Source organism: Aotus nancymaae, unplaced genomic scaffold (genome assembly GCF_030222135.1).
Source record: "Aotus nancymaae isolate 86718 unplaced genomic scaffold, 86718_ANA_hifiasm-v0.15.2.pri h1tg000008l, whole genome shotgun sequence".
In the NCBI taxonomy this organism is placed as follows: Eukaryota; Metazoa; Chordata; class Mammalia; order Primates; family Aotidae; genus Aotus; species Aotus nancymaae.
Genome location: NW_026988419.1, coordinates 10,088,171 through 10,114,784, shown reverse-complemented (window position 1 = coordinate 10,114,784; position 26,614 = coordinate 10,088,171). Strand labels below are relative to the sequence as shown.

Genomic DNA, 26,614 nt, shown 5'->3' with positions numbered 1-26,614 from the left:
CAGGTATGCACTACCATGCCAGGATAATTTTTGTATTTTTAGTAGAGATGAGGTTTCACCATGTTGGCAAGTCTGGTCTCAAACTCCTGACCTCCCAAAGTGCTGGTATTAAAGGCATGAGCAACCACACCCAGCCAGTTAGTATTTCTTTTTAATTCCACAAAATATTTTAGATAGTTGTCATATTTAGTATTATGTTTAATTGTGTGTGGGGGTGGGTTTTTTTTGAGACAGGGTCTCACCCTGTCACCCATGCTGGAGTGCAGTGTTGTGAACATGGCTCACTGCAACCTTGACCACTCAGGCTCCAATGATCCTCCTGCCTCACCTCCCAAATACCTGGGACCACAGGTGTATGTCATCATGCCCAGCTAATTTTTGTTAATTTTTTGTAGAGACAGAGTCTGTTTCCCAGGCTTGTTTTGAACTCCTGGCTTTAAGCAATCCTTCTGCCTCAGCCCCACAGAGTGCTGGGATTACAGGCATGAGCCATTGCACCCAGCCTTAATTGCGTGTTGAGTAATTATAACAGTTTTAGCCGTGGTTACAGGATTGTTCAATTTGTAATCTATAGATAAGAGGAAGTAAATCAGTTTTTATGGTGAGAGGGTTGTCTTTATGTATTTCTTTTGTATGCCAAAGATATTTGAACTCTAAATCCAGTTGAGTAAAAACCCAATACATGCAGCAGAATCTGGTGACCTAATGCTTGGAAAGGTTTGCAGGGTCACGGGTGACTAACAGAAGAGATCTGACAAAATCCCATCACTAGTTGCTCTGGGTAGGGACCATGCTGGCAGATTTGCCCCACTTTCCTTCCCAGCCACAGCAGCAGGTCCCTTCCTCCTGAGGCCACACGGGCATCCTGCAGCCTCCACTGAGCAGCAAGCTCTGGTATTGTAAATCTTGGTGCACTTGATATATCCACAGCCTGTCACACAGTAGGTTCTTTTCACATTTTTGTTGAAACAGAGGAATCAGTCTCAAAATTAATTTGTTAAAAACTCAGAAAACAGGCCGGGCGTGGTGGCTCACGCCTATAATCCCAGCACGTTGGGAGGCCAAGGCAGGCACATCACCTGAGGTCAGGAGTTCGGGACCAGCCTGGCCAACATGGTGAAATCCTGTCTCTACTAAAAACACAAAAATTAGCCAGGCATAGTGGCACGCCCTGTAATCCCAGCTACTTGGGAGGCTGAGGCAGGAGAATCACTTGAACCCGGGAGGTGGAGGTTGCAGTGAGCCAAGATCATGGCATTGTACTCTAGCCTGGCGACAAGAGCGAGACTCTGTATCAAAAAAAAAAAAAAAAAAAAAAACACTTAGAAAATATTTCTCTAAACAAAACATTTAAAACTATTATACTCAATTCTAAGACAAACCTGTTAAAAGCCTGTTTAGGCCAGGCGTGGTGGTGGCTTGCGCCTGCAATCTCAGCACTTTGGGAGGCCAAGGCAAGAGGTTCACCTGAGGTCAGGAGTTCAGGACCAACCTGGCCAACATGATGAAACCCCATCTTTACTAAAAATACAAAATTAGCCGGGCATGGTGGCACACGCCTATAATCCCAGCTACTCAGGAGGCTGAGGTGGGAAAATGGCTTGAAACTGGGAGGCAGAGGTTGCAGTGAACAGAGATCGCGCCACTGCACTCCAGCGTAGGGGACAACAGCGAAACTCTGTCTCAAAGCAAACAAACAAACACAAAGCCTGTTTAACCTCAATCACTTGTTATATAGGTGCAACGAAAATAGTAGGAAATATTTTTTCTAAATATATATTAACATATTTGGTGGTTTGAAGGATGGGTGCCCCAGTTCTTCATTTTGTCTCCTATTGCATCAAAACTTTTGGCCTTCCTATTTATTTTGGATCTGTCACTAGAAATATTTCCACATATAACAGACATTAGAAAGGTCTTTGGTTGAGGGGGGTGCAGAAGGCATTCACAAGTAGACTGAAATAGGCTGAGATAGAAGAAAGGTTTCCTTTTTTTTTTGAGACAGAGTCTCAGACTGACATCCAGACTGCAGTGCAGTGGTGCAATCTTGGTTCACTGCAACCTCCACCTCCTAGGTTTAAGTGATTCTCTTGCCTCAGCCTCCTAAGTAGCTGGGATTACAGGCGTGCACAACCACACCCAGCTACTTTTTGTGTTTTTAGTAGAGATGGGGTTTCGCCATGTTGATCAGGCTGGTCTCAAACTCCTGACCTCATGATTCGCCCACTTTGGATTCCCAAAGTGCTGGGATTACAGGTGTGAGCCACGGCACCCAGCCCAAGAAAGGTTTCTTTAAATAACTGGGGAATGTTGGAGATGAGAAGGGATGAAAGAAGAATAGAGATGTGTATCTATGTGAGAAAAATTATTTTCTTGATGTAGAATTACTTCGTTTCTCTGATCAATGGAAGACAGGTGGTGATAGAGGCTGGTGATGTGTGAGGATACTACCTGGGGACACTGTCCCTAAGAGAGACGCAGCAGTCCGAGCTGCCAATGGCATGGGATATTTAATTGCAGGAGGAAGAAAAGTAAGTACAGCTTCCTAGACTTATGTCTGGGACATGCCCAAGTGTAACTCTTGCAAAACCACAGCCATGTGGACCAAAAAACAGCACAAAAATGTATTCACTAAGCCATTTCCAAACAATTCCAGTAAAGGCTAATGTGCTTTAGGGACGCTACAATGAAGGCTTTAATGGAAACAGAATAATAAATGAACATTCATTTCAGTTTACACTTCCCATACTTAGCAGCAGAGAATTCGATGTTTAATTTAGTGCACAAAAATGTTAAGTGTAAAAAAGAACTGATTTGCAAACTTGCCCATTATTGCTCAGTGCTTTAGAAATTTACTTCTTTCTTTTGTCTACAGTTAATGGCTGATTTTTCTATTTCCCTTGACCACACAGTGTCTATTAGGTATTACTTAAAATAAAAATCTTAAAGCGGGAGGCCGAGGCGGGTGGATCACAAGGTCAAGAGATCGAGACCATCCTGGTCAACATGGTGAAACCCCGTCTCTACTAATACAAAAAATTAGCTGGGCATGGTGGCGCGTGCCTGTAATCCCAGCTACTCAGGAGGCTGAGGCAGGAGAATTGCCTGAACCCAGGAGGCGGAGGTTGCGGTGAGCCGAGATCGCGCCATTGCACTCCAGCCTGGGTAACGAGCGAAACTCCGTCTCAAAAAAAAAAAAAAAAAAAAAAAAAAAAAAAAAAAAAAAAAAAAAAAAAATCTTAAAGCAAACTTTACCAGTCTGGAATTCAGAAATCTGGCTCTCAACCAAAACAGAGTGGGGCTTAAACTCTCTATTTTTCTTGAGTTAAAATTTGGTTAAAAAAGAAAAGAAAAAATTCCTAAATGAAATGTCTGCATTTTTCCCCCTTAGTCTCTCATTTATGACATTATTGGCCTGGTTTGATTCACAAATTTTAATTTTTTTTTTTTTTTTAGACAGAGTTTTACTCTTTCACCCAGGCTGGAGTACAGTGGTACGATCTCAGCTCACTGTAAACTCCACTATCCAGTTTCAAGTGATTCTCCTGCCTCAGCCTCCCAAGTGGCTAGGATTACAGGCATCTGGCACCATGCCTGGCTAATTTTCGTATTTTTAATAGAGTCGGGATTTCACCATGTTGGCCAGGCTGGTCTCGAACTCCTGACCTTGTGATCTGCCCACTTCAGCCTCCCAAAGTGCTGGGATTAGAGGCGTGAGCCATTGCACCCGGTCCTAAAAATTTGTTTCCTAGGACGTAACAGAGTAAAGGAACTAAGGTGGGCAGAATTGAAGGCAAGATAGTTTCGGGAAAAACTTTGTCAGTCCTACATGAAATAGTTTTTACAGAGATACGAAATTGTATTACCATGAAACACACATGCAACATTTGTGGTCAGAATGATGAAACTGCATCATCAAGAAATGAGCAAATTATATCAAATTCAGACTTCTTTTTTTTTTTTGTTAAGACAGGGTCTTGCTTTGTCACCCAAGCTGGACTGCAGGGGTACAATCATGGCCTCACTGCAGCCTCAGTCTCTGGCTCATGTGATCCTCCCTCCTCTCAGCCACCCTAGTAGTTGGCACTATAGGCATGCACCACCACGCCCAGCAAATTTTTTGTACTTTTTGTGAAACAGGGTTTCACCAAGCTGCCCAGGCTGGTCTTGAACTCTTGGGCTCAAGTGATCCGCCTGCCTCAGCTTTCCAAAGTGCTGGGATTATAGGCGTGAGCCACTGTGCCCAGCTGTACATTTTCATCAAAGTGATTGTCTTTAGAAGGGGATGGCATTTGAGTTGTTTCAATTACCCAGAGCATTCTTTTAACACAAAAGGCCTCTATCTCCAGCAACGTCTGAAGCAGTACATCAATGGATTTCCTAACATTTTAGTTTTCAAGTGACTCAATTTCAAGCAAGGATTTAAAAATATATATACAGATAAGCCATTTTTAAATTCTCAGGTTTTTTTTTTTTGTTTTTTTTTTGAGACAGTCTCACTTTGTCACCCAGGTTGGAGTGAGTTGGTGCAATCTCAGCTCACTGAAACCTCTACCTCCTGGGTTCAAGCAAGTCTCCTGCCTTAGTCTCCCCAATAGCTGAAATTAGAGGTACCCACCACCACACCCAGCTAATTTTTGTATTTTTAGTAGAGACACGGTGTCACCATGTTGGCCAGCCTGATCTCGAACTCCTGACCTCAAGTAATCTGCCCACCTCGGCTTCCCAAAGTTCTAAGATTACAGGTGTGAGCCACTGTGCCCAATCTAAATTCTCAATTCTTTTTTTTTTTTTTTTGAGATGGAGTCTTGCTTTGTTACCCAGGCTGGAGTGCAGTAATGCAATCTCAGCTCACTGCAACCCTGTCTCTACTAAAAATGCAGAAATTAGCTGAGCTTGGTGGCACATGCCTTGTAGTTCCAACTACTTGGGTGGCTGAGGCATGAGAATCACCTGAGCCCAGGAAGCAGAGGTTGCAGTGATGAAAATATATGCTTAAAATAATTTGAGATAACAAACTAAAATAAAAATCAGAAACAAATAGCTTTTTAGAACACATTTTAATATAAGAGATACCCCTAACTTGATTTCACTTAAAACTCAGAATATAGCATTATACTTTAAGCTAACATGAACCATCCTAACATATACTTACTATCTAAGGAGAGACTTTAGTGCTGAGAAGAGCAAGAGAGAATATTAATTAGGTACACAACGGCTTCACTCGCGTTTCTACATCTTTTTCCACCTGCCAAATCTGAACAAAGATGACAAGAATCAATTCCATTGCTCTACTATCACTAATTGCTGTACTCATCGACACTGCACTAGTATACAAAATGCTATATATTCTATAACCTACTAGTTTTAAAATAAAGTTCTCTTTCAAGAAGATTCATTCTAATCATTGTTACTTGCTCATTTACATTTCGTGCCTACTTACAGAGAAGGAGCCCTTCTAATTATCATCTGGTAGGGAGGCAAATCTGCTCCAACGTGACAGCATAGTGGTTGAAGCCACAGTGGGTAGGAAACGGTCCAATTAGTATCGACAGGGGCCTTGGAGAGAAGAAATTCCAGGCATGCATTGCAGAGCTAGAGAATCTGGGATCAATCCTCTATGCCATCGCCTAAGAAAGGCCTATAAAACCCTAAAGGCCAGGTACAGTGGCTCATGCCTGTACTCCCAGCACTTTGGGAGGCAGAAGCGGGCGGATCACTTGAGGTCAGGAGCTCGTGACCAGCCTGGCCAAGATGGTGAAACCCCATCTCTACTAAAAATACAAAATATTAGCCAGGTATGGTGGCGTGAGCCTGTTGTCCCAGACACCTGGGAAGCTGAGGTGGGAGAATCAGTTGAAACTAGGACAAGAAGGCTGCAGTGAGCTGGGATTGCACCACTGCACTCCAGCCAAAAACCCTAAGGCAGGGTCAGAGCCTTAGAGATCACAGGCTGCTTATCCTTACAGTACATTTTCTCAGTTATTAAAAAACAAACAAAAAAAACCTACTAAAAATAATGCATCTTTTTGACACAATTTGCCCTGTCTCTTCTACAGATGCAGTTTGTATACACAGGAAATGCCTTGGTTGATGAGACTATTTTTTCTTTCTCTAGATATATAAATATACTCCATAATGATACACTTTGAAGGTAGGAATCCCACTACTACTTTCTAAATACTTTTTCTAAAAAGAATTTACCAACGATAAAAACAGCAGATTAAAATCTAAGTTGTGAAACCCTTGGGAAAGCCACCAGCAGTGCTGGGCACCAACGGTCTCCGCCCCTCATCACCCAGGGAATACAGCCTCTCTCTGAGTTTTCTGCTCTCTCAGAGTAAGACTGAAAAACAATAGGCCAAGAGCCAGGAAACAGAACAGTATACTAGCTGTTCTTGGTTCATATAACTAGTAGCTGATAAATATAAAACACAGTTCAAAGAAATCTTTGCAAATATAGTACTAAATATCCTATAATACACACACACACACACACACACACATACACATTTAGATGGATTTTTGCTCATCGTCCAGATTGGGGTGCAATGGTGTGATCTCAGCTCACTGCAACCTCCACCTCCTGGGTTCAAGTGACCCTCCTGCCTCAGCCTCCCAGGCAGCTGGTATTACAGGCAACCGCCACCATGCCTGGTTAATTTTTGTATTTTTTTAGTAGGGACGTGGTTTCACCATGTTGACCAAGCTGGTCTCGAACTCCTGACCTCAGGTGATCCACCCGCCTCAGCCTCCCAAAGTGCTGGGATTACAAGCATGAGCCACCGCACCTGGCCACATCCTATAGTATTGAGCCAATGTTATCATGTTTAATAATAAAATATTATAAGCCTTACCAAATAATTTTTAGAAAATTCAAGAAGAGAAATTAACCAGCAGACACGAAATCCAAATTTCCTCTATTTGACTTGTCTTACAAACTTACAAAAAAATCTCACAAGCAGTATATCTCTGTTATGGACTGCATTTTATTATTTATAAGGTAGTCTATTTCTTTCATTAGATTACAAATTTCTTGGGGACAAGAATCTTTGTATACAATAGCCATAAAGTCTGGAAATGAGTAATGTCACCATGTGAAAAAAAATAGATGAAAGCCCCTTGATTACTTCCACCGGGATATGCTAAAACTGAAGGTTTAATAACTGAGAATCAGACTCACAAACAATCAGAGACAACACAAAGCAGACACATGCAGGGACTGGTGGGAATTCTGCATCAACGCATAATGTCTGTTGCAGTGGTGCACAGCACACTGAACAACATACTGCCATAAAGCACAGGACACTGAACAGAACATGTGATGTCATGTAACATATATGACATCATATACGGTACTGCAATGCAATATCAATAAGCCATTTATTATACACATTCACTTAAGTTTCCTGGCTGTAAAAACACCCTGTAGGTGCCCAACACATTTTTTTGAAATTAAACTATAGGTCATGAACATCCCTTATGGTCTAAAATCTTCTCTGGCATCAACTTTTTTGCTTTTTGCTAACAACATCATAAGTTGTAGATGTCACTTAGAAAAGAAAGATAATGCCAGTGCAGGCAGAGATGAGAATGGAAACCTTGATTGGAAATCATTTGACATCTATAAAAAGCCTTAAGAATGTATATATCCTCGGACCCAGAAGGTCTATTTTCAGAAATTCATCTGAAATAAATAATTGATCAATCACACAATGACAAGGTCAAGAATATTCACTGCAGCATTATTCAAAATATTTTAAAAAGAGGATATACACAGTAGCTCATACCTATAATCCCAGCACGTTGGGAGACTGAGGCAGGAGGATCGCTTGAGCCCAGGAGTTTGAGATAAGCCTAGACAATATAGTGAGACCCTGTCTCAACAAAAAAAAATTTGAAAAATAAAGTGTGCATGGTAGCGTATGCCTGTAGCCCCAGCTACTCAGAAAGCCGAAGTGGGAGGATTGCTTAAGCCTGGGAGGTTGAGGCTGCAGAGAGCTACGATCATGCCACTGCACTCCAGTCTGGGTGACAAAGCAAGACCCTGTCTAAACAAAAAAAAAGAGAGAGAGAGATTTTTTAGACAATTAGACTGTCTAAGAACTGGAAGAGAACTGAGAAGTCATTTCATTCTACAATTCCACTTTAGAAGCAAACAGATACTTAGAGAAATTAAGGCACTTAACCAAATAAGGTCTCACAACTAGTTAGTGGCCCAACCAAGTTAGAAATTAGGTCACCCAAAAAAAAACCCACTATATCAACATGGACTCAGTGAATTAGAACTCAACAGGAAGTAAAAGCAGAGAAAAGAAAATATACTTTCCCAGAAACATGTCAAGTGTCTAGCTACATTTCTGATAGCAGTCACTGATGCACCTCTTAGGGTTTCCTACAGGAATGCTTTGGGACCACAGTGGTGCTTCGGAGGACCTCTATGCAGTCCAAATCCCTGGATATGCCAGAAATCTGTCTCAAAGTGTTTTCTCAGTGTATTGCTCAAGGTTGAGAACCAGCCTAAATGCTGTTTGTAGATACTGCATGTCATTGGTAGAAACTCAAATGAGTAGAGGAAGCAGTACAAAATGACACACAGGACCTTATCAGAAATAACACATTAGCAGGAGAAGGAGAAGCTGGCACTGTCTGCACCTGGACCAGCATTTACAGCTTGCGGGGTGAAAAACCAAGAAGCTAGGTTCTTGGGGGTCTCTCCTGATCAGCCTGGACTTGCCCTTGCCTCTTACCTCTTCTCTGCTAACATCCATGTTCCACACTGCAATTCCGCCGTCCGAGGAACAGGAGACGAGCTGCCTGGTGAGCTGAAGGTAGCACAGCGACTGCACCTTGTCACTGCAAACAGCACACACAACAGTTACTTGTCTCCACGTGGAAAAACACAGAAACTGTCTTCATTTAGGCTCAAATAGCTCTCCTGATTAAAATCAGCAAGTGGTAGTTTACCACCGACTATTTAGTATGGTAACACGAATTCCAGTGTAAACTTTGCTTGGCATTTTATAACTCATAGTACAGAATGATACTTTCTATAAAATCCTTGACTACTTTGAAATCAGTCATTAAGAATTGTAGGCCAGAAATTTGATGAGAGAGGTATGGTTTTCGGGACCAATCACCATGATTTCTCTTTCAGATGCATAAGGTTTACCTACTTGTTCAGAAACGAAAAAGAACAAAGGAGGTATAATTCCCTTACTGAACACAATTCATATGAACAAGTAGTCAAATACTACAGAGATCACTAGTGTGCACACACACACATAGACACACACATAGTTGGGGTGAAAACCTCTGTCCCCTCCTGCATGCCTGTCAGACTACCCCTTAGGATGCCCCAGGAAACAAGCTCTCGGCCTGTTATACTCAGGTACAATATGCCTCCTCAGCTAATTTTCAGTTTGATTGTGATTACAGTAACAGCTGCAGCCTAGCCAAAAAGGAAAGAAAGGAAAACAGAGTGAAACGGTCTTTCTTTTTCTTTCAGGGCTAGAGGGCAAGATCCTACATATACAATGGTGAATTCCACTGTCAAACTAGACATTATTTCTTAAGTTAGTATGTTTTAGAACTGAAAAAAAAAAAGAGTTAGGCTCCCAGCTCAGTAATAGTATCACGTTACATGCACCCTTCCATGGTCAAAGTCCTCACTGTGTCTCTATCCTATGCCTGCCTTCCTCAGATATTTCAGCCGTGTGATTCCCTGAAAGATAAAGTGGCAAGTGTTCTTTGGACTAAGAAGGAAGAAAGCCCCCTTTTTTTTTTTTTCGCTACTAAACATCAGACACTCAGGGCTGACAGACAGCAGTTAAAAGTGAACTGAGCCCTATCAAATTGCCATCTTAGAAGAAAGTTTGCAGAGAGTGATATCAATCAGACTACTAATGCCCTTCCCTGGCTCTCCACCAACTTGGATTCTTTCCCCACCCCCACAAGTGGTCACGCACTGATGGCCCTGAAGTAAGAGCGTCCGGCCTTTTCTTCCTCCGATGTCCCACATGATGATGCTGTTGTCAGATGCTCCTGAGAAGAGTAACCGCTGAATAGGGTCCCACCAGAGGCAGGCGACACTACCTAGGGATTTGTGAGAGAGAGAGGGAGGCAGGGGAGAGGGGAGGGAGAAGAGGTAAAATATATCTACGTCAGGATGTACACATTTGACAGCTGAAGACCAAACAAGGACCAGCTGAGTCTTTATCCAAAAGGTACCACCTTCATGGTGTATGATGGGTCATTCAACCACGCTATCATGAGTCATACAGAAGACACAGCACCATTATCCACAGTTGTAAGATTAGAATTTTCAATTGTGCATCCAACTAGTTGGGGCCAGGCATGGTGACTCATGTCTGTAATCCCAGCACTTTGGGAGGCAAAGGCAGACGAGTCACTTGAGGCTAGGAGTTCAAGACTAGGCCTAGCTAACATGGTGAAACCCCATCTCTAAAAACAAACAAAAAAAAATACAAAAATACAAAAATTAGCCAGGCATGGTGGTGGGTGCCTGTAATCCCACCTACTCAGAAGGCTGAGGTGGGAAAATTGGTTGACCCCATGAGGTGGAGGTTGCAGTGAGCCAAGATCACACCACTGCACTACAGCCTGGGTGACAGAGTGAGACTCTGTCTCAAAAAAAAAAACCTGCTTTGAATACAAAGATTTTTAAAATAAGTTTTTCCTTGTTCTCTGGCAAAAAAAAATTATAAAGTAGTTACATATGAAATGTTCAGAAAAAGTTTCTGAAGAAAGAAAATGCTACTAATATTTAATGAGAAAAACCAGTAAAGTTTATGGTGTCCATCCTACACAAGATAAAAAGTCTAGATTATTCTGGGTCTCTGGGACCTTGCAGGCATTTTACTCCAAGATGTCTATGTTTAAGAAAATTAAGTACCACAGAAAAAAGTCTGTTGGACACTACACAATTATGTCAAGTAATTTAAGTGAAAATTCTGAACCTCACAGTTCATACTTTATACTGGCTAACTTAAATTTGAATCCCTTGGAGACTCTTTCTTTTTACAGGTTTATCTTTCAGTAGATCCTTTCCTTGTTCATCGACTGCTGTTTGTCTAGAAAAAATATTATTAATCAACTTAGTAAAACTGAACCAGCCACACAAGCTAATAATTTTGGTAGGTATACAGAAAGTTAATGATGCCATATTCAAAAGCAAACACACACTACTTTCTCACATACACTTTCCAAAAACAGAACAAAGGAAAAACAAAGAAATACTCTGCAAAGACTTCAGGGGTTAGTTCACATGACTTTTGACCCTGTGTAATCTATGTGCCATCCATTTCAGTTAGAGGCCTAAGGGCAGATAAATACGGTCTTTCAACATGAAAGCTACTAAGTAGTTACCGGAACCCATTCTGCCCTTAGCAACCCTGAAAAAACTGAAGAGCGTGGGGGTCATGAGAAAATTAGTCATAAACAGAAAGTGGTTTTTTCACGGGCCTCTGCTTTCCTGCCCAAATCTATTCTAACTTGCTGTTCTCTTTTCTTCTTTTTCCCCTATAGGGTCCTTGATCTGATATACTCTATTTCACCTAAATAGATTACATAGAAAGCATAGTGTACACTTATTATTTAGTAACTGTAGTCATAAATAAGTCCATCATTAATTCTTTCCGCAATTCTCCAGTTCTCCATAAACCAGATGGCCTCAAAGCTTATACTTTGTGACACATATCAGAATTTGATCCTGTGATGTGTATGAAAACTGCAATCCATTACAGCTTAGCATCTGACATAGTTTAGACATGTGCCCCCTCTCAGTTTCATTGATTTTTTTTTTTTTTAAGACAGAGTCTCCCTCTGTTGCCCAGGCTACAGTGCAGTGGCATGATCTTGGCTCACTGCAACCTCCACCTCCCAGATTCAAGCAATTCTCCTGCCTCAGCCTCCCAGAGCAGCTGGAACTATAGGCGCCTGCCACCATGGCCGGCTAATATTTTTTTTTTTTGTATTTTTAGTAGAGACAGGGTTTCATCATGTTGCCAAGCTAGTCTCAAACTCCTGAACTCAAGTGATCTGCCCACCTCAGCCTCCCCAAGTGCTGGGATTACAGGTGTGAGCCACCGGGCCTGGCTTCTAAATTTCATGTTAAACTGTAATCCCCAATGTTGCAGGTGGGGCCTGGTAGTTGGCTCATGGGGGTGGATTTCTCACGAATGCTTTAGTGCCATCCCTTTGGTGCTCTTCTTGAGATAGTAAATGAGCTCCTTTGAGATATGGTTGTTTAAAAGTGTGTGGCACCGCCACACCCCTACTCCTGCTTTTGCCATGTGATATATCTGTTCACGCCTCACCTTCTGCCATGACTATAAGCTTCCTGAGGCCCTCACCAGAAGCATGCCGGCGTCATGCCTCCTGTACAGCCTGTAGATTCACGAGCCAATTAAACCTCTTTTCTTTATAAATTACCCAGTCTTAGATATTCCTTTATTACAATGCAAGAATGGCCTAACACAGTATCCAATGAAACCTCTTTATTACATATGTGTATGTGGCAAATCACTCAACACAATCAATGGACTTTTAAAACCCCTCCACAGAGCTTCACCTACTCACTGCACTACAGAAATAAAATTCCACCCAGTCATTCTTTTCCCTCAGTCCCTACCCAGGATATGTTTCCCAAGCAGTGGCTGAACCAGCCCATACATTCCTTCTAATTGTATTTATCAGATCTCGCTCAGGGGCTTAGAAACTGATACATTTTTTGAAGTAATAATAACAATTCTTCCAAAGGTCTTACCACTTAGAAGTAATTTTAAAGGTCTTCTGAACACAGTAACTTATTTTATTTTTATTTTTTTGAGACAGAGTCTCACTCTGTCACCCAGGCAAGAGTTTAGTGGTGTAATCTTGGCTCACTGCAACCTCCACCTCCCAGGTTGAAGTGATTCTCCTGCCTCAGCCTCCCGTGTAGCTGGGGGTGGGATTACAGGCATGCACGACCATGCTAGGCTAACTTTTGTATTCTTATTAGAGATGGGATTTTGCTATGTTGGCCAGGCTTGTCTCAAACTCCTAGCCTCAAGTGATGCACCCAATTTGGCCCCAAAAGTGCTGGGATTACAGGTGTGAGCCAGCACACTGGCCATAACTTAATTTAAAAAGGTAAGCAACATAGAAATTATTATCCACACAAGCAATTTAGAAGGGATTTCAACAATATGAAATGAACCCATCACCCCACCTTCAGTTAATTTTCACTGTAAATCCGTATCTGGCCAATCAGAATGAAATCTGACAGATCATGAGGAATACAGCATTCATGAATCCACAGAGTGGAGAACTGAATTTGGATGCCCAAGTTAGGCAAAAAAACTATTGGGTGATAATATAGCCTACCTTCGTGTCCTTTGAGGGTTGTGATGACTGAACACGTGTTCTGTTCAAGCTTCAGCAGGGTGATCTGTCCAGAATAATCACCAACAAAAGCATACTGAGTGTCAAAGTCATATCTGAGGAGATGCAGTCAAGGATGTAGAACAGAAATCACCTGAAAATCCTCTCATAAGAGAGATGCCAGCATTAGTCAAAGTTAGTTTTCAAAGTTAGAAAACATGCATTTTAAAGAGAATAAGCATACACCTAAAACTATAAGAAGAAAGGAAATACCCAATGGAAAACCATGCAATATGTAAATATTGAAGGAAAAATTTAAAACAGCTGTTATTACTGGGAAAGTTTATATTTATTCATTTAACAAGAATTCATTGAGTGCCTGTTACTATATCAAACAAGATCCCAGGAACTGGCAATAAAAAAAGATAAAAGCTGGTAGGGCAGACACACAGGAAAACAAGTAGATATAATCAAGTACAATAAAGTGTCAAAGAATGAAATTTCTAACTAATGGGCCCGGGTGCGGTGGCTCACGCCTGTAATCCCAGCACTTTGGGAGACTGAGGCAGGCAGATCACTTGAGGTCAGGAATTCAAGACCAGCCTGGCAAGCATGGTGAAACCCCATCTCTACTAAAAATACAAAAAATTAGCTGGGCGTGGTAGCACATGCCTGTAATCCCACTTACTTGGGAGGCTGAAGCAAGAGAACAGGTTGAATCCAGAAGGCAGAGGTTGTAGTGAACCGAGATGACGTCACTGCACCACTGCAGCCTAGGTGACAGAGCAAGACTGTCTCAAAAAAAAAAAAAAAGTGCTAACTACTGAAAACAGCAAGAATGCTCTGAAACATAATAGTTATTTATGAAATATCTCTGAAAACAATGTAAATCTGACAGCTAATACAAGAAATGAATCCATGTCTCTTTTGGCCTAGAGAATTTAGCTGTAAATGAAGGGGATGATTCACTTTAAATTACTTTGGTAGTTTAATAATCCAAAACACAGTTATTTGTGGCAGTAGTACATTTAAATTTAGAAAATATATTAACTATCAGTCACAACTCATGACTTTCTCAATTTGTGGCCACAGATATTTGTGGAAAACCAGAAATTTATATACAACGGGTTAACTACTATTTATATTAGGAAAGCTATTTACAACAGGATAACTATCACTCTTCCAAAACACCGGTCAAAAGGAGCACCGTAAACTAGGGCATGACTGTGATTCTGTCTCATTTTCTACAAATCCATTATGAGAGGCCTAGCACATAACAGAAATGCTTATGTGGCACACACTATATCTGTTTTTTTTTTTTTTGCTTGATTCTAAACCATATGGTACTATTTAAAATATCTCATGCTGTGCATTCATTTGTAGCAAACATTTTAAAGAAAGGCTTTCAATGGATGGAATTTTACTATGCCAGACACTCAACTCTGAGAGAGAAACTACCGAGGGGTGTTTGCCTGTTATTGATAACCTTGATCTTGCCATCACTGAGATACACAGCAGGCAGAGGGAGCCTCAGGTAAAGGTGAGCTCTATATGAAGCAAATTCCACATAGTAGCAGGAATTTTTTAGGCAGTGATTTTTTGCATTTTTGGGGATTCTGAGGCATTTTTGAGAGTATTATAAGGATTACGGGCCCTCTCCACACACAAAAAAGCATTAGGCAAAAGTTTTGTGTAAAACTCCTTGTAGTCCATTTAGGAACAAATCTCAGGGCTATAAACCCTTAATATTTGGTATATATGCTTACAGGGTCTGCAAATAACCAATTACCAGAACACAAATTCCATTTTTTTCTTCTTCACACAATAAAAAGTCTTTCCATTAGAAACACAAAGATGTGAGAGGAGGGGTTTGCATTAATGAACTTGGGTTTCCTACAATTTTGTATTAAAACCCTATAGCAGCCAGGTGTGGTGGCTCACACCTATAATCCCAGCACTTTGGGAGGCCGAGGTGGGTGGATCATGAGGTCAAGAAAACGAGACCATCCTGGCCAACATGGTGAAACCCCGTCTCTACCAAAAATACAAAAATTAGCTGGGCCTGGTGGTGTGCATCTGTAATCCCAGCTACTCGGGAGGCTGAGGCAGGAGAATCCCTTGAATCCAGGAGGTGGAGGTTGTAGTGAGCAGAGATCATACCATTGCACTCCAGCTTGGTGACAGAGTGAGACTCTGTCTCAAAAACAAAACTATAGCACCTCCCAGCAGAGAACAATTCATTTCATTATTATTTTTAATAAACCCAGTTTACAGCAAAGAAAAGCAAATATGGAAGTTCTTGGATTTTCGGTGAAATATGTATTAGGTTGGTGCAAAAGTAATTGCAATTTTGGCAGTTACTTTCAATGGCAAAAAACACAATTACTTTTTGCACAAACTTAAATAGGTTTCATTCAGTCTTTAGATCTCGGTTAGCAATTTGGGATGAGATTCAGAACCAAACACTGAGAAGCAGAGGCCAGGAGAAGGAGAGGTCCATGGCTCTGAAGGATACTGCAGACACGAAGCCCAAGATGTGAAGAAATGCCTCCCGAGCATGTTCCCGCTCCGCGTGCACATCCAGCTCACACACTTGTCGTGGCCAGTACTGATCACCCACTCTGTGGCCAAGCTGAAGATAATCGCAGATACCCGGTTCTGATGAGCTGCAGGAACAGAAAGGTGAAGAGATAACATCTTCAGAAACAGCACTCCACGGGGAAGAACTCTCAATCTGATCAGCTGGGACAGAGCTGTGTACAAGAGTGTATCGGAAATGCCTGTCCTCTGTGAGGAGATTTCAGACAACCCGCCCCAGCTCAACAACTCACTAGCACAGGCTCTCTCTGAGGCCCTGCCCTCTGCCCCCCCATAGGCGTGGCCACCAGAAGCTAGGAATTGAATAATAGATTAGAGAGTATATATTTTTTTTGCTATGCTCAAGAGAACATTTTTACCTTGCTCTAAAAAACTGTAACTATGAATGAGAACCATGTAGGAAGCAGCAGTCATAACAGTTCAATTTTTTTTAATCGTTTGTTTTGAACCCTTAGAAAACAATGGCATTCTAAATAAGAGCAACTGCAGTTTTCTAAAATTAAAAAATGATGTTACGTGTTTTGTTTCTGGAATACTTTTTATCAGTGTTAGCCTTTTATTATTCATAAAGACAAAGCATTTGTAAAGTTCTCTGTTCCAAAATAACAGTTGAGAATGAGGAAGGTATTCTCTCTATTACCCAACTCTGGAAATATTTCCAGGTCAATTATAAGCCACACCAGGGCAGTGTAACCTGCCTTCTACTTCATCTGGTACAGACTTTGCATGCAGTAGATGTTTAATGAATGAAGTCAAAGGCCAGACAAACTGCTGACCTTGCTTTCAGCTGTACAGACTGCTTAAGAAGAACTGAAGGACTCTCCCCAAAAGTCTCCATGAAGGTCAGATTCATCCACTGCTAAAAGGTTACATTGAAAAATTAAATACTCATGAAGGATTCTGAAACTTAAAGGATGCTATGACACCTATTAATCTTAAATTCAGCTGGGCCAAGTGGTTCACACCTATAATCCCAGCGCTCTGGGAGGCCAAAGCAGGAGGATTGTTTGAGGCCAGGAGTTGGAGACCAGCCTGAGCAACAAAGCAAGATCCCATCTCTACAAAAAAATTTTTAAAAATCAGCTGGGTATGGTGGCACTTGCCTGTAGTCCTAGCTACTCAGCGGGCTGAGGGGGGAGGATTTCTTGAGCCCAGGAGTTGAAGGTTACATTGAGCTATAATTGCACCACTGCACTCCAGCCTGGGTAAGGCAGCAAGACCCTATCTCTACTTAAAAAATAAAAATTTAAAACTGAAAAACATTAAATTTGAGTCAATTATGTCTCGCAAGATCTGTCTCAGTGTCTGATGTGGAGCCTAATGCTTTTTCTGCTTTAATGATATTTAATTTGCATGAATACTTACAGGGTATGTATTATTATGCCCATTTTCAGATAAGAAAACCAAGAAACAAATATTAAATATTAATATATGCTGAAAGTCTAATAATGGATAGATTAATTTGGGCTGTCTGACTCAAAATGCTTTTTCCACTAAACCTGTAGTTGTTAAACTCAGGCCAAAGAGTCATAAGGTTTAAACCAGTTTGTGGTAAAGATTTTGTAGCGAATAGTCAACTATTTTTTCCTGGGAAGAGCCATCCTATTTCTAAGATTATATCCTTTCTGCTGTTGTTGCTTTTGTTTTTTTTTTCCAGGTATCCTTTTTTTTTTTCAGACAGATTCTAGCTCTGTCGCCCAGGTTGGAGTGCAGTGGCACTATCTCGGCTCACTGCAACCTCCGCCTCCAGGGTTCAAACAATTCTCCTGCCTCAGCCTCCTGAGTAACTGGGATTACAGGCTTGTGCCACCACACTCGGCTAATTTTTGTATTTTCAGTAGAGATGGGGTTTCATCATGTTGGTCAGGCTGGTATCGAACTCCTGACCTCATGATCTGCCCACCTCGGCCTCCCAAAGTGCTGGGATTACAGGCTTGAGCCACTGCACCTGGCTAGGTATCCTTTCTTTTATGAAAGTATGGTGAGATGTGGTCATGCTTATTTTGCTTCATTTTTCAGTTTTTAAACTTTCACCTGGCAAAGAATATAGCAATCCCTCTATTAGTCCTCCAAATATTTTCTAAAATTAATCAATGAAATATAAAGGTCCAGGAACCACTGCAAAAGAAAGCTATGCTGCCTGATATCCCATAAAGAACTTTGACAACCAGTGGGGCGTGGTGGCTCATGCCTACAATCTTAGCATTTTGGGAGGCCAAGGTAGGCAGATCACTTGAGGCCAGCCTGGCCAACATGGTGGAACACTGTCTCTACTAAAAACACACAAAAAAATTAGCTGGGAGTGGTGGCTTGAGCCTGTAATCCCAGCTATCAGGGAGGCTGAGGCAGGAGAATCGACTGAACCCGGGAGGCAGAGGTTGCAGTGAGTTGAGATCGCTCCGGTGTACCCCAGCGTGGGGAATGGTGCAAGACTCTGCCTCAAAAAAAAAAAAAAAAAAAAAATTGACAAACAAAATACAGATAAAAATAACATGAGATGTGAATATGAAATAATTTGATCAAGAACTTAATGATAGATGAAAAAGTACACTCACAGAGAGACATGTTATGATTATTTTTTTTAAAGAGACAGGGTCTCGATCTGTTACCCAAGCTAGAGTGAGGTGGTGTTATGATGGCTCACTGTAATCTCTAACTCCTGGGCTCAAGTGATCCTCCCACCTCAGCCTCCCAAGTAGCTGAGACTACAGTGTGTGCCACCATGGCTGGCTAATTTTTTTAAAGAGGTGGGCTCTAAGTTGTCCAGGCTGGTCTCAAACTCCTGGCTTCAAGGGATCCTCCCACCTTGTCTTCTCAAAGTGCTGGGATTACAGGTGTGAGGTAACACACCTGGCTAGATGAAATAATTTATGAAGGAATTTGCCTTTTGACAAAAACATTGACCAGGCATTTAAGTAAAGGTCTCCAAACTCATAGGTATATACTTCATAAAGGAACTTACAGATTCTTGATTATTTTAAAGATAAACCTATACATGATAGCTGATAATTCAAAGCTGTTTCTGGTATTATAACAACACCATAATGCTAGTGCATTATTCAACAATGCAAGACTGGAAGGTGTCATTGTTCAATGTTACAAAACAGTTTCCCTGACCAACATACTCCAAGTGCAAATGTATAGTCATTGTTGCATCACTTTTCTTCTATTTTATTTATTTCTTTATTTTTGAGATGGAGTCTCACTCTGTCGCCCAGGTGGGAGTGCAGTGGTGCAAACTTAGCTCACTGCGATCTCTGCCTCCTGGGTTCAAGCAATTCTCCTGCCTCAGCCTTCTGAGTAGCTGGGACTACAGGTGTGTGCCACCATGCCCAGCTAATTTTTGTTATTTTTAGTAGAGACAGGGTTTCACCATGTTAGCCAGGCTGGCCTTGAACTCCTGACCTCAAGTGATCCATCCACCTTGGCCTCCCAAAGTGCTGAGATTACAGGCGTGAGTCACTGCATCAGGACGCTTTTCTCCTATTTTAAATTTGGAACAGGTGAAACAATATGTAGGGAAAAGCAATCAGGCCTTATGAAAGTATCCTATTATTAGACCACATTTCGCCAAGATGAACAACACGTATGTAAAGTATCTAGACTCTTAATTTTTACTTTTATCCGCAAGCATTAAATATAACATTTTAGGAGTACAGGGTGAATAAAATGAGGCTAAATGTATGTCTTCTGCTGAAGTTTCTGGGAATCAGCTAATTGGTCTGATAGGAATCCACAACTTAATCAAAATGCTTTACTTTTGCAACATCAACCTGAAGTTGTCATTGGGATCTTGCTTTTGTTAAGTTTTAAAACACTGAAATTTAATATTCATCTAGCCAATTTTACATAAAGTAAAAACTGAAAAAAGGTATATGTCACAGATGTCACAAATCATTGATAGCTTTGTCGTGAAAAGTGCTTACAATTCCATCAGAAAACACTACAACTCCCTGGGAATATGCGCGAAAGCATAAACAGACATTCAGAAAAGATGACAAATGGTCAACATTAAATAAAGCTTAAATAATTTTCAAATTGGGAACTTTCTTGACTATTAAACAGGAAGAAAAAATTATAAGGCGGCAATGTTGTGAAGACTTCATGAACAGGTATTCTCAGCCACGATTCCCAGGACTGTAAAAACTTACACTATTGCTGTGAAGCAGTTTGCAAAATAAATCTAGGGCATTTAAAAAACTTTTAAGGTCTGATCCAATTATTCCACTTTGTAGGAATTCATCTTTAAAAAAAAAAAAAAATCCTCACTGAGCACCTAGGGACTTGTCTTAAATAGAAGTAATCAGAATTACAGAATTTGGCCAGGTGTGGTGGCTCACACCTGAATTCTAGCATTTTGGGAGGCTGAGGTGGGAGGATCACTTAAACCCAGGAGTTCAAGACCAGCCTGGACAACATAGTACGACCTCATTTCTATTTAAACAAAACAAAACAATGGATTATAGGATTAGAGTCAGAATAACAGTCGAGAATACACACACACACACATACACCCAGGTATACACTTATTCAAGAATATACACACACACACACGTGTATACACATATCAAAAATTGTATACACACTCAGCTATATATATACACAGACACACATATGAAGAGTAGTTTGTGTTATCAAAAAATGGAAGCAGTACACATATCCAATAATAAAAGAATGGTTAATTAAATCTGATACATGTACCCAATATACAAAATTTTAAATGCTAATGAGCAAGCAAAAGCTGAAATAAAGACAACACTCTTTCATACAGTGGAGGTAACAAAACTAAAAAGTTATAATTTTCATCATAAGAGATGATGTTCTAGTTTTGTGTAGGTCTGCATGTATGTGTACCCAAGATAATGTGCATTATAATTACCTGGGTAGGTCTTGATAAAGTTCATTTTATTAAAATCTTCAGAAACGTGAAATTCCTAAAAGTAAATGAACAAAATAAAAAATTAAAAGAGTTATGGTTTTAAAAAAATAACAGAAACTTAACTTTCAAAAATGAAGTAAAATCCAAAAATGATTATCACAAGACCTGGGACTTAAGATGAGTTCTTTAGGAATGATATGAATTGCTTCTTTCATCAGACCTGTCCTCAGGCCATCATTGCTTTGGGAGAACAGACCAAACTGAATGAAGTAAGTGCTGCTGATCAGCATGCCATTTCTGTCCACTTCTTTCTCCCCAAATCAGCACTCTGCATTCCTTTGCCCTCCTACTACACAATTTTATTCTCTTAATTACATGAAAAATCCCTCAAGACACTGCATTTTGAAGCAAAACAGCAAAGACCCCTCACTAACAGAGCTCTCAGCTACAGTAAAAACAGGGCACTGAGTAGCTCAGAAATTTAGTGGGAGAAAGTACACCTATTTAATATACAAACACAACGACCAAGAAATTTAGAGATTGTGGGTGGTTTTCATCTTATTTTTATAGTCCTGTATTTTCAAAATTTTCTTGTATTATTTATTTATTTTTTTACTTATTTTGAGATGGAGTTTCACTCTTGTTGCCCAAGCTGGAGTGCAGTGGCGTCATCTTGGTTCACTGCAACCTCCGCCTCCGGGTTCTAGTGATTCTCCTGCCTCAGCCTTCCAAGTAGCTGAGATTACAGGCATGCACCAGCATGCCCAGCTAATTTTTGTATTTTTAGTAGAGATGGGGTTTCACCATGTTGGCCAAGCTCGTCTCAAACTTCCGACCTCAGGTGATCCATCCACTTTGGCCTTCCAAAGTGCTGAGATTACAGGCGTGAACCACCGCACCTGGCCTCAAATTTTCTATAGATGTAATACTTTATAACTTGGAAAAGAAATTTAAAGTACATAGTTTTTATTGAAAAAAAAATCAACCTCAACATGAAACTGTGAAGATAAAACTTTAAAGAAAAATCACTAATTAATATTATTATTATTTTGAGACAGAGTCTCGCTCTGTTACCCAGGCTGGAGTGCAGTGGTGCAACCTCCGCCTCCCGAGTTCAAGTGATTCTTGGGCCTCAGCAGCCTGAGTAACTGGGTCTAAAGGTGCGTGCCACCATGCCCAGCTAATATTTTTGCATTTTTAGTCCAGACAGCATTTCACCATGTTGGCCAGGCGGGTCTCTAACTCCTGGCCTCAAGTGATCCACCCGCCTCAGTCTCCCAAAGTGCTGGGACTACAGGCATTAGCCACTGCACCCAGCCAAGAATACTATTATTGATCAATGCTGAATTGACATTGATATTATGAATTGCTGACAGACCAGAGTGAGGGGAAAATAAGCGCACAAAAGAGTAAAGATTTCTTGTTCTTCATCTTGTTTTTGCAAAGTAGAAATATGTATCAGTACTGTATATATTAAACTGTATTCAGTGGAAGAGCAATTGATTGATTGCTAACTAATGCTAAACTGGATTTGCATTGCCCCTTTCCATCGAACAACTCTAACAGTTTTTATGTGCCATCCTATAATGACAGTCTCCCCTTGAACCAAAGGCCACCAGAAGGGTCTGTAGGGAGATAAATGCACCAATATTGCACCACTGCACTATGTGAAGCTTGTACTTAGTGGCTTCTCGTTATGTATGCACCTGCACATCGTCATGATATTCCTACAAAATTGTCAGGAGAAGGGGAAAACAGAGAGCTTCAGCATTCACTACCATGGCATGCATTACCGGCGCCATCAGCTGTGGCCTGCTGCTGTGAGAACTGTGCAGGCAGGGAGCCTGTCCCTTCCACCGGCTCTTTCTTCCTAGCCCTTAAATCAAGGCTTTTTTTTTTTTTTCCTTCTTTTGAGACAGATTCTTGTTCTGCCATCCAGGCTGGAGTGCAGTGGTGCAATCTCTGCTCACTGCAACCTCCACTTCCCAGGCTCAAGTGATCCTCCCACCTCAGCCTCCTGAGTAGCTGGGGCTATATGGGTATGCCACCACACTAAGCTAATTGTTTAAGTTTTTGTAGAGATGAGGTCTCATTATATTGCCCAGGCTGATCTCCAACTCCTGGGCTCAATCCTGCTGCCTTAGCCCCGCAAAGTGCTCAGATAACTGGCATGAGCCACCATACCTGGTCCAAGGTTTCTTCTTTCATTAAGAAAAACAATGAAACTCTCATAACTATACTTCTACTTTCCTTGTCCCCTTCTCAGTCAAAAGCTTCTCTAACGACCAGCCCACTCCGGTTACCCTCAGGCTCTCTGGCTCCCTCATCTCCCAGTCACATGTCAGTCCATGGCTCACCAGGGCTGCACCACCACTGCATGGAGAGGCTCTTGTTGTTATCAGTAGCTGCCCTCTAATGCCTTCGCAAGGGCACCACCCAGACCCGATTTCATCCTCTCCCTCCTGCCCTTGACACGGTTATTCACCTACTCCCTGAAACTCACTGGCTTCCACAGCTGCACTGTCCTGTCTGGCTCTCCTCTCACTTTGCCCATTCTTCCTGTCTCTCCTTTAGGCTCCCAGTCCTCTGGCTTTCCTTTAAATATTGACATTCTGCCAGGAATGTGACCTTTGCCCTCTGCTTTTCTCAATCTACCCACTCTCTAGTTCATGGCAGCCACCATTGTAGTTTCCACTGACATCCAGGTTCAAAGAACTCCCAACCTCTGCCCAGACCAAACCCTGAGGTTCAGGCACACGTGCAAGTTCAGTTCTCAAAACTGATCTCATCACCTTTCCCCAAAAAGATCAGCATCTTTTCTGTCTCTGAAGACAGCTAACTCCTGGCTAGAAACCTGTAGGTCACCTTAAAGCTCATTTCAACATGCACATTTATTCAAACACCCAGCCCTGCTTCCCAGACAGTTCTTGAGGCCACGGCCTCTTCTCCATCACTGCCCCGGTGTTTCATGACTACATTGGGGTTCGGAGGCAGCCTCCTAACTAGCACCCGTACTTTCAGCCTTGTCCCCTCAAAGCCTGCTACACATTTGTCACGCTGAGCTGACAAAAACCAGAAACCTGCTCCTGCTCCTCAATGGTTTTAAGGAAACTGTGGAGTTTCCCTAAAGCACTTGGTCCTAGGGTTCACTAGAGGACTTGCTGCTTATTATACAAATTCCCAGTCCCCTCCCTAGAGATTCTGAAGCTCTGGGTCTGGTGTAGAGCCAGGGAATCTGTATTTCAGCAAGTTCCCTCAATGATTAGTATGACCATGCAAGGTCAGGAAATTCAGCTTACATGAGGTGGTCTGGACCCCTTAAAATCACACTCAAGGATCATCATTCCCCCTCCTCCCTGTCTGACCTCCCCTTCGACCCCACTCTAACACACTGTCATTGTTTAGGCCTCAGTCTGGGCCCCGGCTTCTTTCATTCCCTCCCCAGCTACTCACTGTCATTCTTGTGGCTTGAAAAATGACCTGATGATGATGCCCTCGGCCCAGACCTCTCTGGGGCTCCAGTTTTGTTTATCTTGTGCTGACCTCACATGGCCGTTCAGAAACTCACTGGTATCTCAAACTATGGCTGGCTCTCACTGTTCCCTCTCCCTCCAACTGCCTCCCCTGCCCAGCCTTGCCCTTCTCAACAAATGATACTACTTCCTACCCAGCTCTCAAGCCAAAAACCTGGCTAGCACCCGACTTCTCTTCCTCTCTTCTACACAGCCAACTTATCACAGATGTCTCCAAGACTTATCTCAAGTCCATCCACTTGTCCCCTTCTTCATGGCCACCAAAGCTAGACCGCTATAACAGCCCAATTCCCCCACCACTACTCTGGCTGCCCTTCAATCTCTTCTCCACCCAGCAGCTAGAGGGATCTTTGAAAAATGCAAACTATATCATGCTATTTATCTGCTGAAAACACTTTAACAGCTTCTCATTGCAATTACAACAAAATTTAAAGCTTTATTTTTTTGTTTATCCCAGACCTATAAGACCCTGCATGACCTGGCCTCTGCCCACTCCTCCAATTGCCCAAGGGTGCCCCACTACCGCCCAGCACCATCAAGCCACAATAACCTCCTCTGATGCACAGAGATCCTTCCCACTTTGGGTCTTCTAGACTTTCATTTCTGGAAACTCTTCCCTGGCTCACTGCCTGGCTGGCTCTGTTACAAAGATGCCAATAAAATTAAATGGGGAAAAAAATAATCTTTTCAACAATTGGAGCTGGGATAACTGGATGTCCACATGCAAAAGAATAAATGTGGAACCCCTCCCTGATACATATAAGAATTAACTTACAGTGAATCAAAGATTTAAATGTAAAGCTAAACTATAAAACTCTCAGAGGTAAATATAGGTGTAAATCTACTTATCTTCATAGGTATACATGACCTTGGATTAGGCAATGGTTTCTTAGATACGATATCTAAAGCACAAGTAGCCAAAAAAAAAAAAAAAAAAATAGATAAATTGGACTTCACTAAACTTAAAAAAAAGTAAAAAGGCAGCTTTTAGAATAGGAGAATATATTTGCAAATCATATATCTGATAGGGGTCTAGTATCTAACATACAGAAAAAACTCCTACAACTCAACAATTAAAAAATACTCTGTTAAAAATGGGCAAAGGACTTAAATAGGTATTTCTCCAAAGAAGATACACAAATGACCAACAAGCACCTAAGAAGATCCTCAACATCACTAGTCATTAGGAAAACGCAAATCAAAACCACAATCTGGCACCATTTCACACCCACTAGGATGACCATAACAAAAACAAAGCAAAACAAAACAAGCAAAAAATAACAAGTGTTGGCAAGGACATGGAGAAATCGGAAACTTGTATGCTGCTGGTAGGAATGTAAATGGTGCAGCCACTATGGAAAACAGTTTGGTAGTTGCTTAAAAGGTCAATATAGTTACTGTATGACCCAGCAATTCCACTCTTAGGTATAGATACACAATTGAAAAAAATATGTTCATATAAAAACATATACATGAATTTTCATAGCAACTTTATTCATGATAGACAAAAAGTAAAAACAACTCAAATGTCTATCAACTAATAAATGGATAAACTAAGTGCAGTATGGAATACTATTCCACTGCAAAAAGAATGAATGAATGAATTCAAATAAGCATGAACCTTGAAAACATTATGCTAAGTGAAAGACAGACATAAAAGGCCACACATATTGTACAAGTCTATTTAATATAAAGTATCTAAAGTAGGCAAATCCCTGGATTCAGTAAATTAGTGATTTCCAGGAGCTGGGGGAAGGAGCAATGGAGAGTGACTGCTAATGGGTATGGGATTTTTTTTGCAGGGAGGAGTGATGAAAATATTCTGGAATTACAGAATGGGAATGGTTGCACAATCTTATTAAACCACTGAAGTATATACTTTAAATGATAAATATAATTTTTATATGTTATATTTCAATTAAGAAAAAACAAATATATGCATACGATTTGACCCACAAAAATGCCAGTCTCTAATAGACTAGAAATTTAAATACCAGGTCCTTTGCCAAAGATAGTTTGGGAAATATTGCCTTAAAGAATTCTGTGAGTTGCTGTCTGAATGGCCACACACACAAACACACACTGGCAGAGGCTCTCCACCATCACAGCTGAGGGATGGGGGCTGCTGTAGGTGACATAATCACTCTATGAAGGCTATGCTCCATGGGTCAGCTGCAGCATCCAGCCATCAATTATGACAGCATTCTGAGCTCCATGGAAC

At 41.3% G+C, this 26,614-nt stretch overlaps 1 protein-coding gene across 2 annotated transcripts in view; it reads right to left on the bottom strand.

Annotated features, from left to right (window-relative positions):
- The window catches only part of WDFY1 (WD repeat and FYVE domain containing 1), a 78,448-nt gene that overhangs the window by 18,396 nt on the left and 33,438 nt on the right, over window positions 1-26,614 (bottom strand). For both annotated transcript variants that reach the window (XM_021666521.2, XM_064372946.1), the window contains exons 4-8: window positions 20,861-20,915; window positions 15,899-16,049; window positions 13,387-13,499; window positions 9,969-10,095; window positions 8,751-8,856 (exon numbers count right to left, since the gene is read on the bottom strand). In XM_021666521.2, the coding sequence (XP_021522196.1) occupies window positions 8,751-8,856; window positions 9,969-10,095; window positions 13,387-13,499; window positions 15,899-16,049; window positions 20,861-20,915 (552 nt within the window). The remainder of the gene's footprint in view (window positions 1-8,750; window positions 8,857-9,968; window positions 10,096-13,386; window positions 13,500-15,898; window positions 16,050-20,860; window positions 20,916-26,614) is intronic.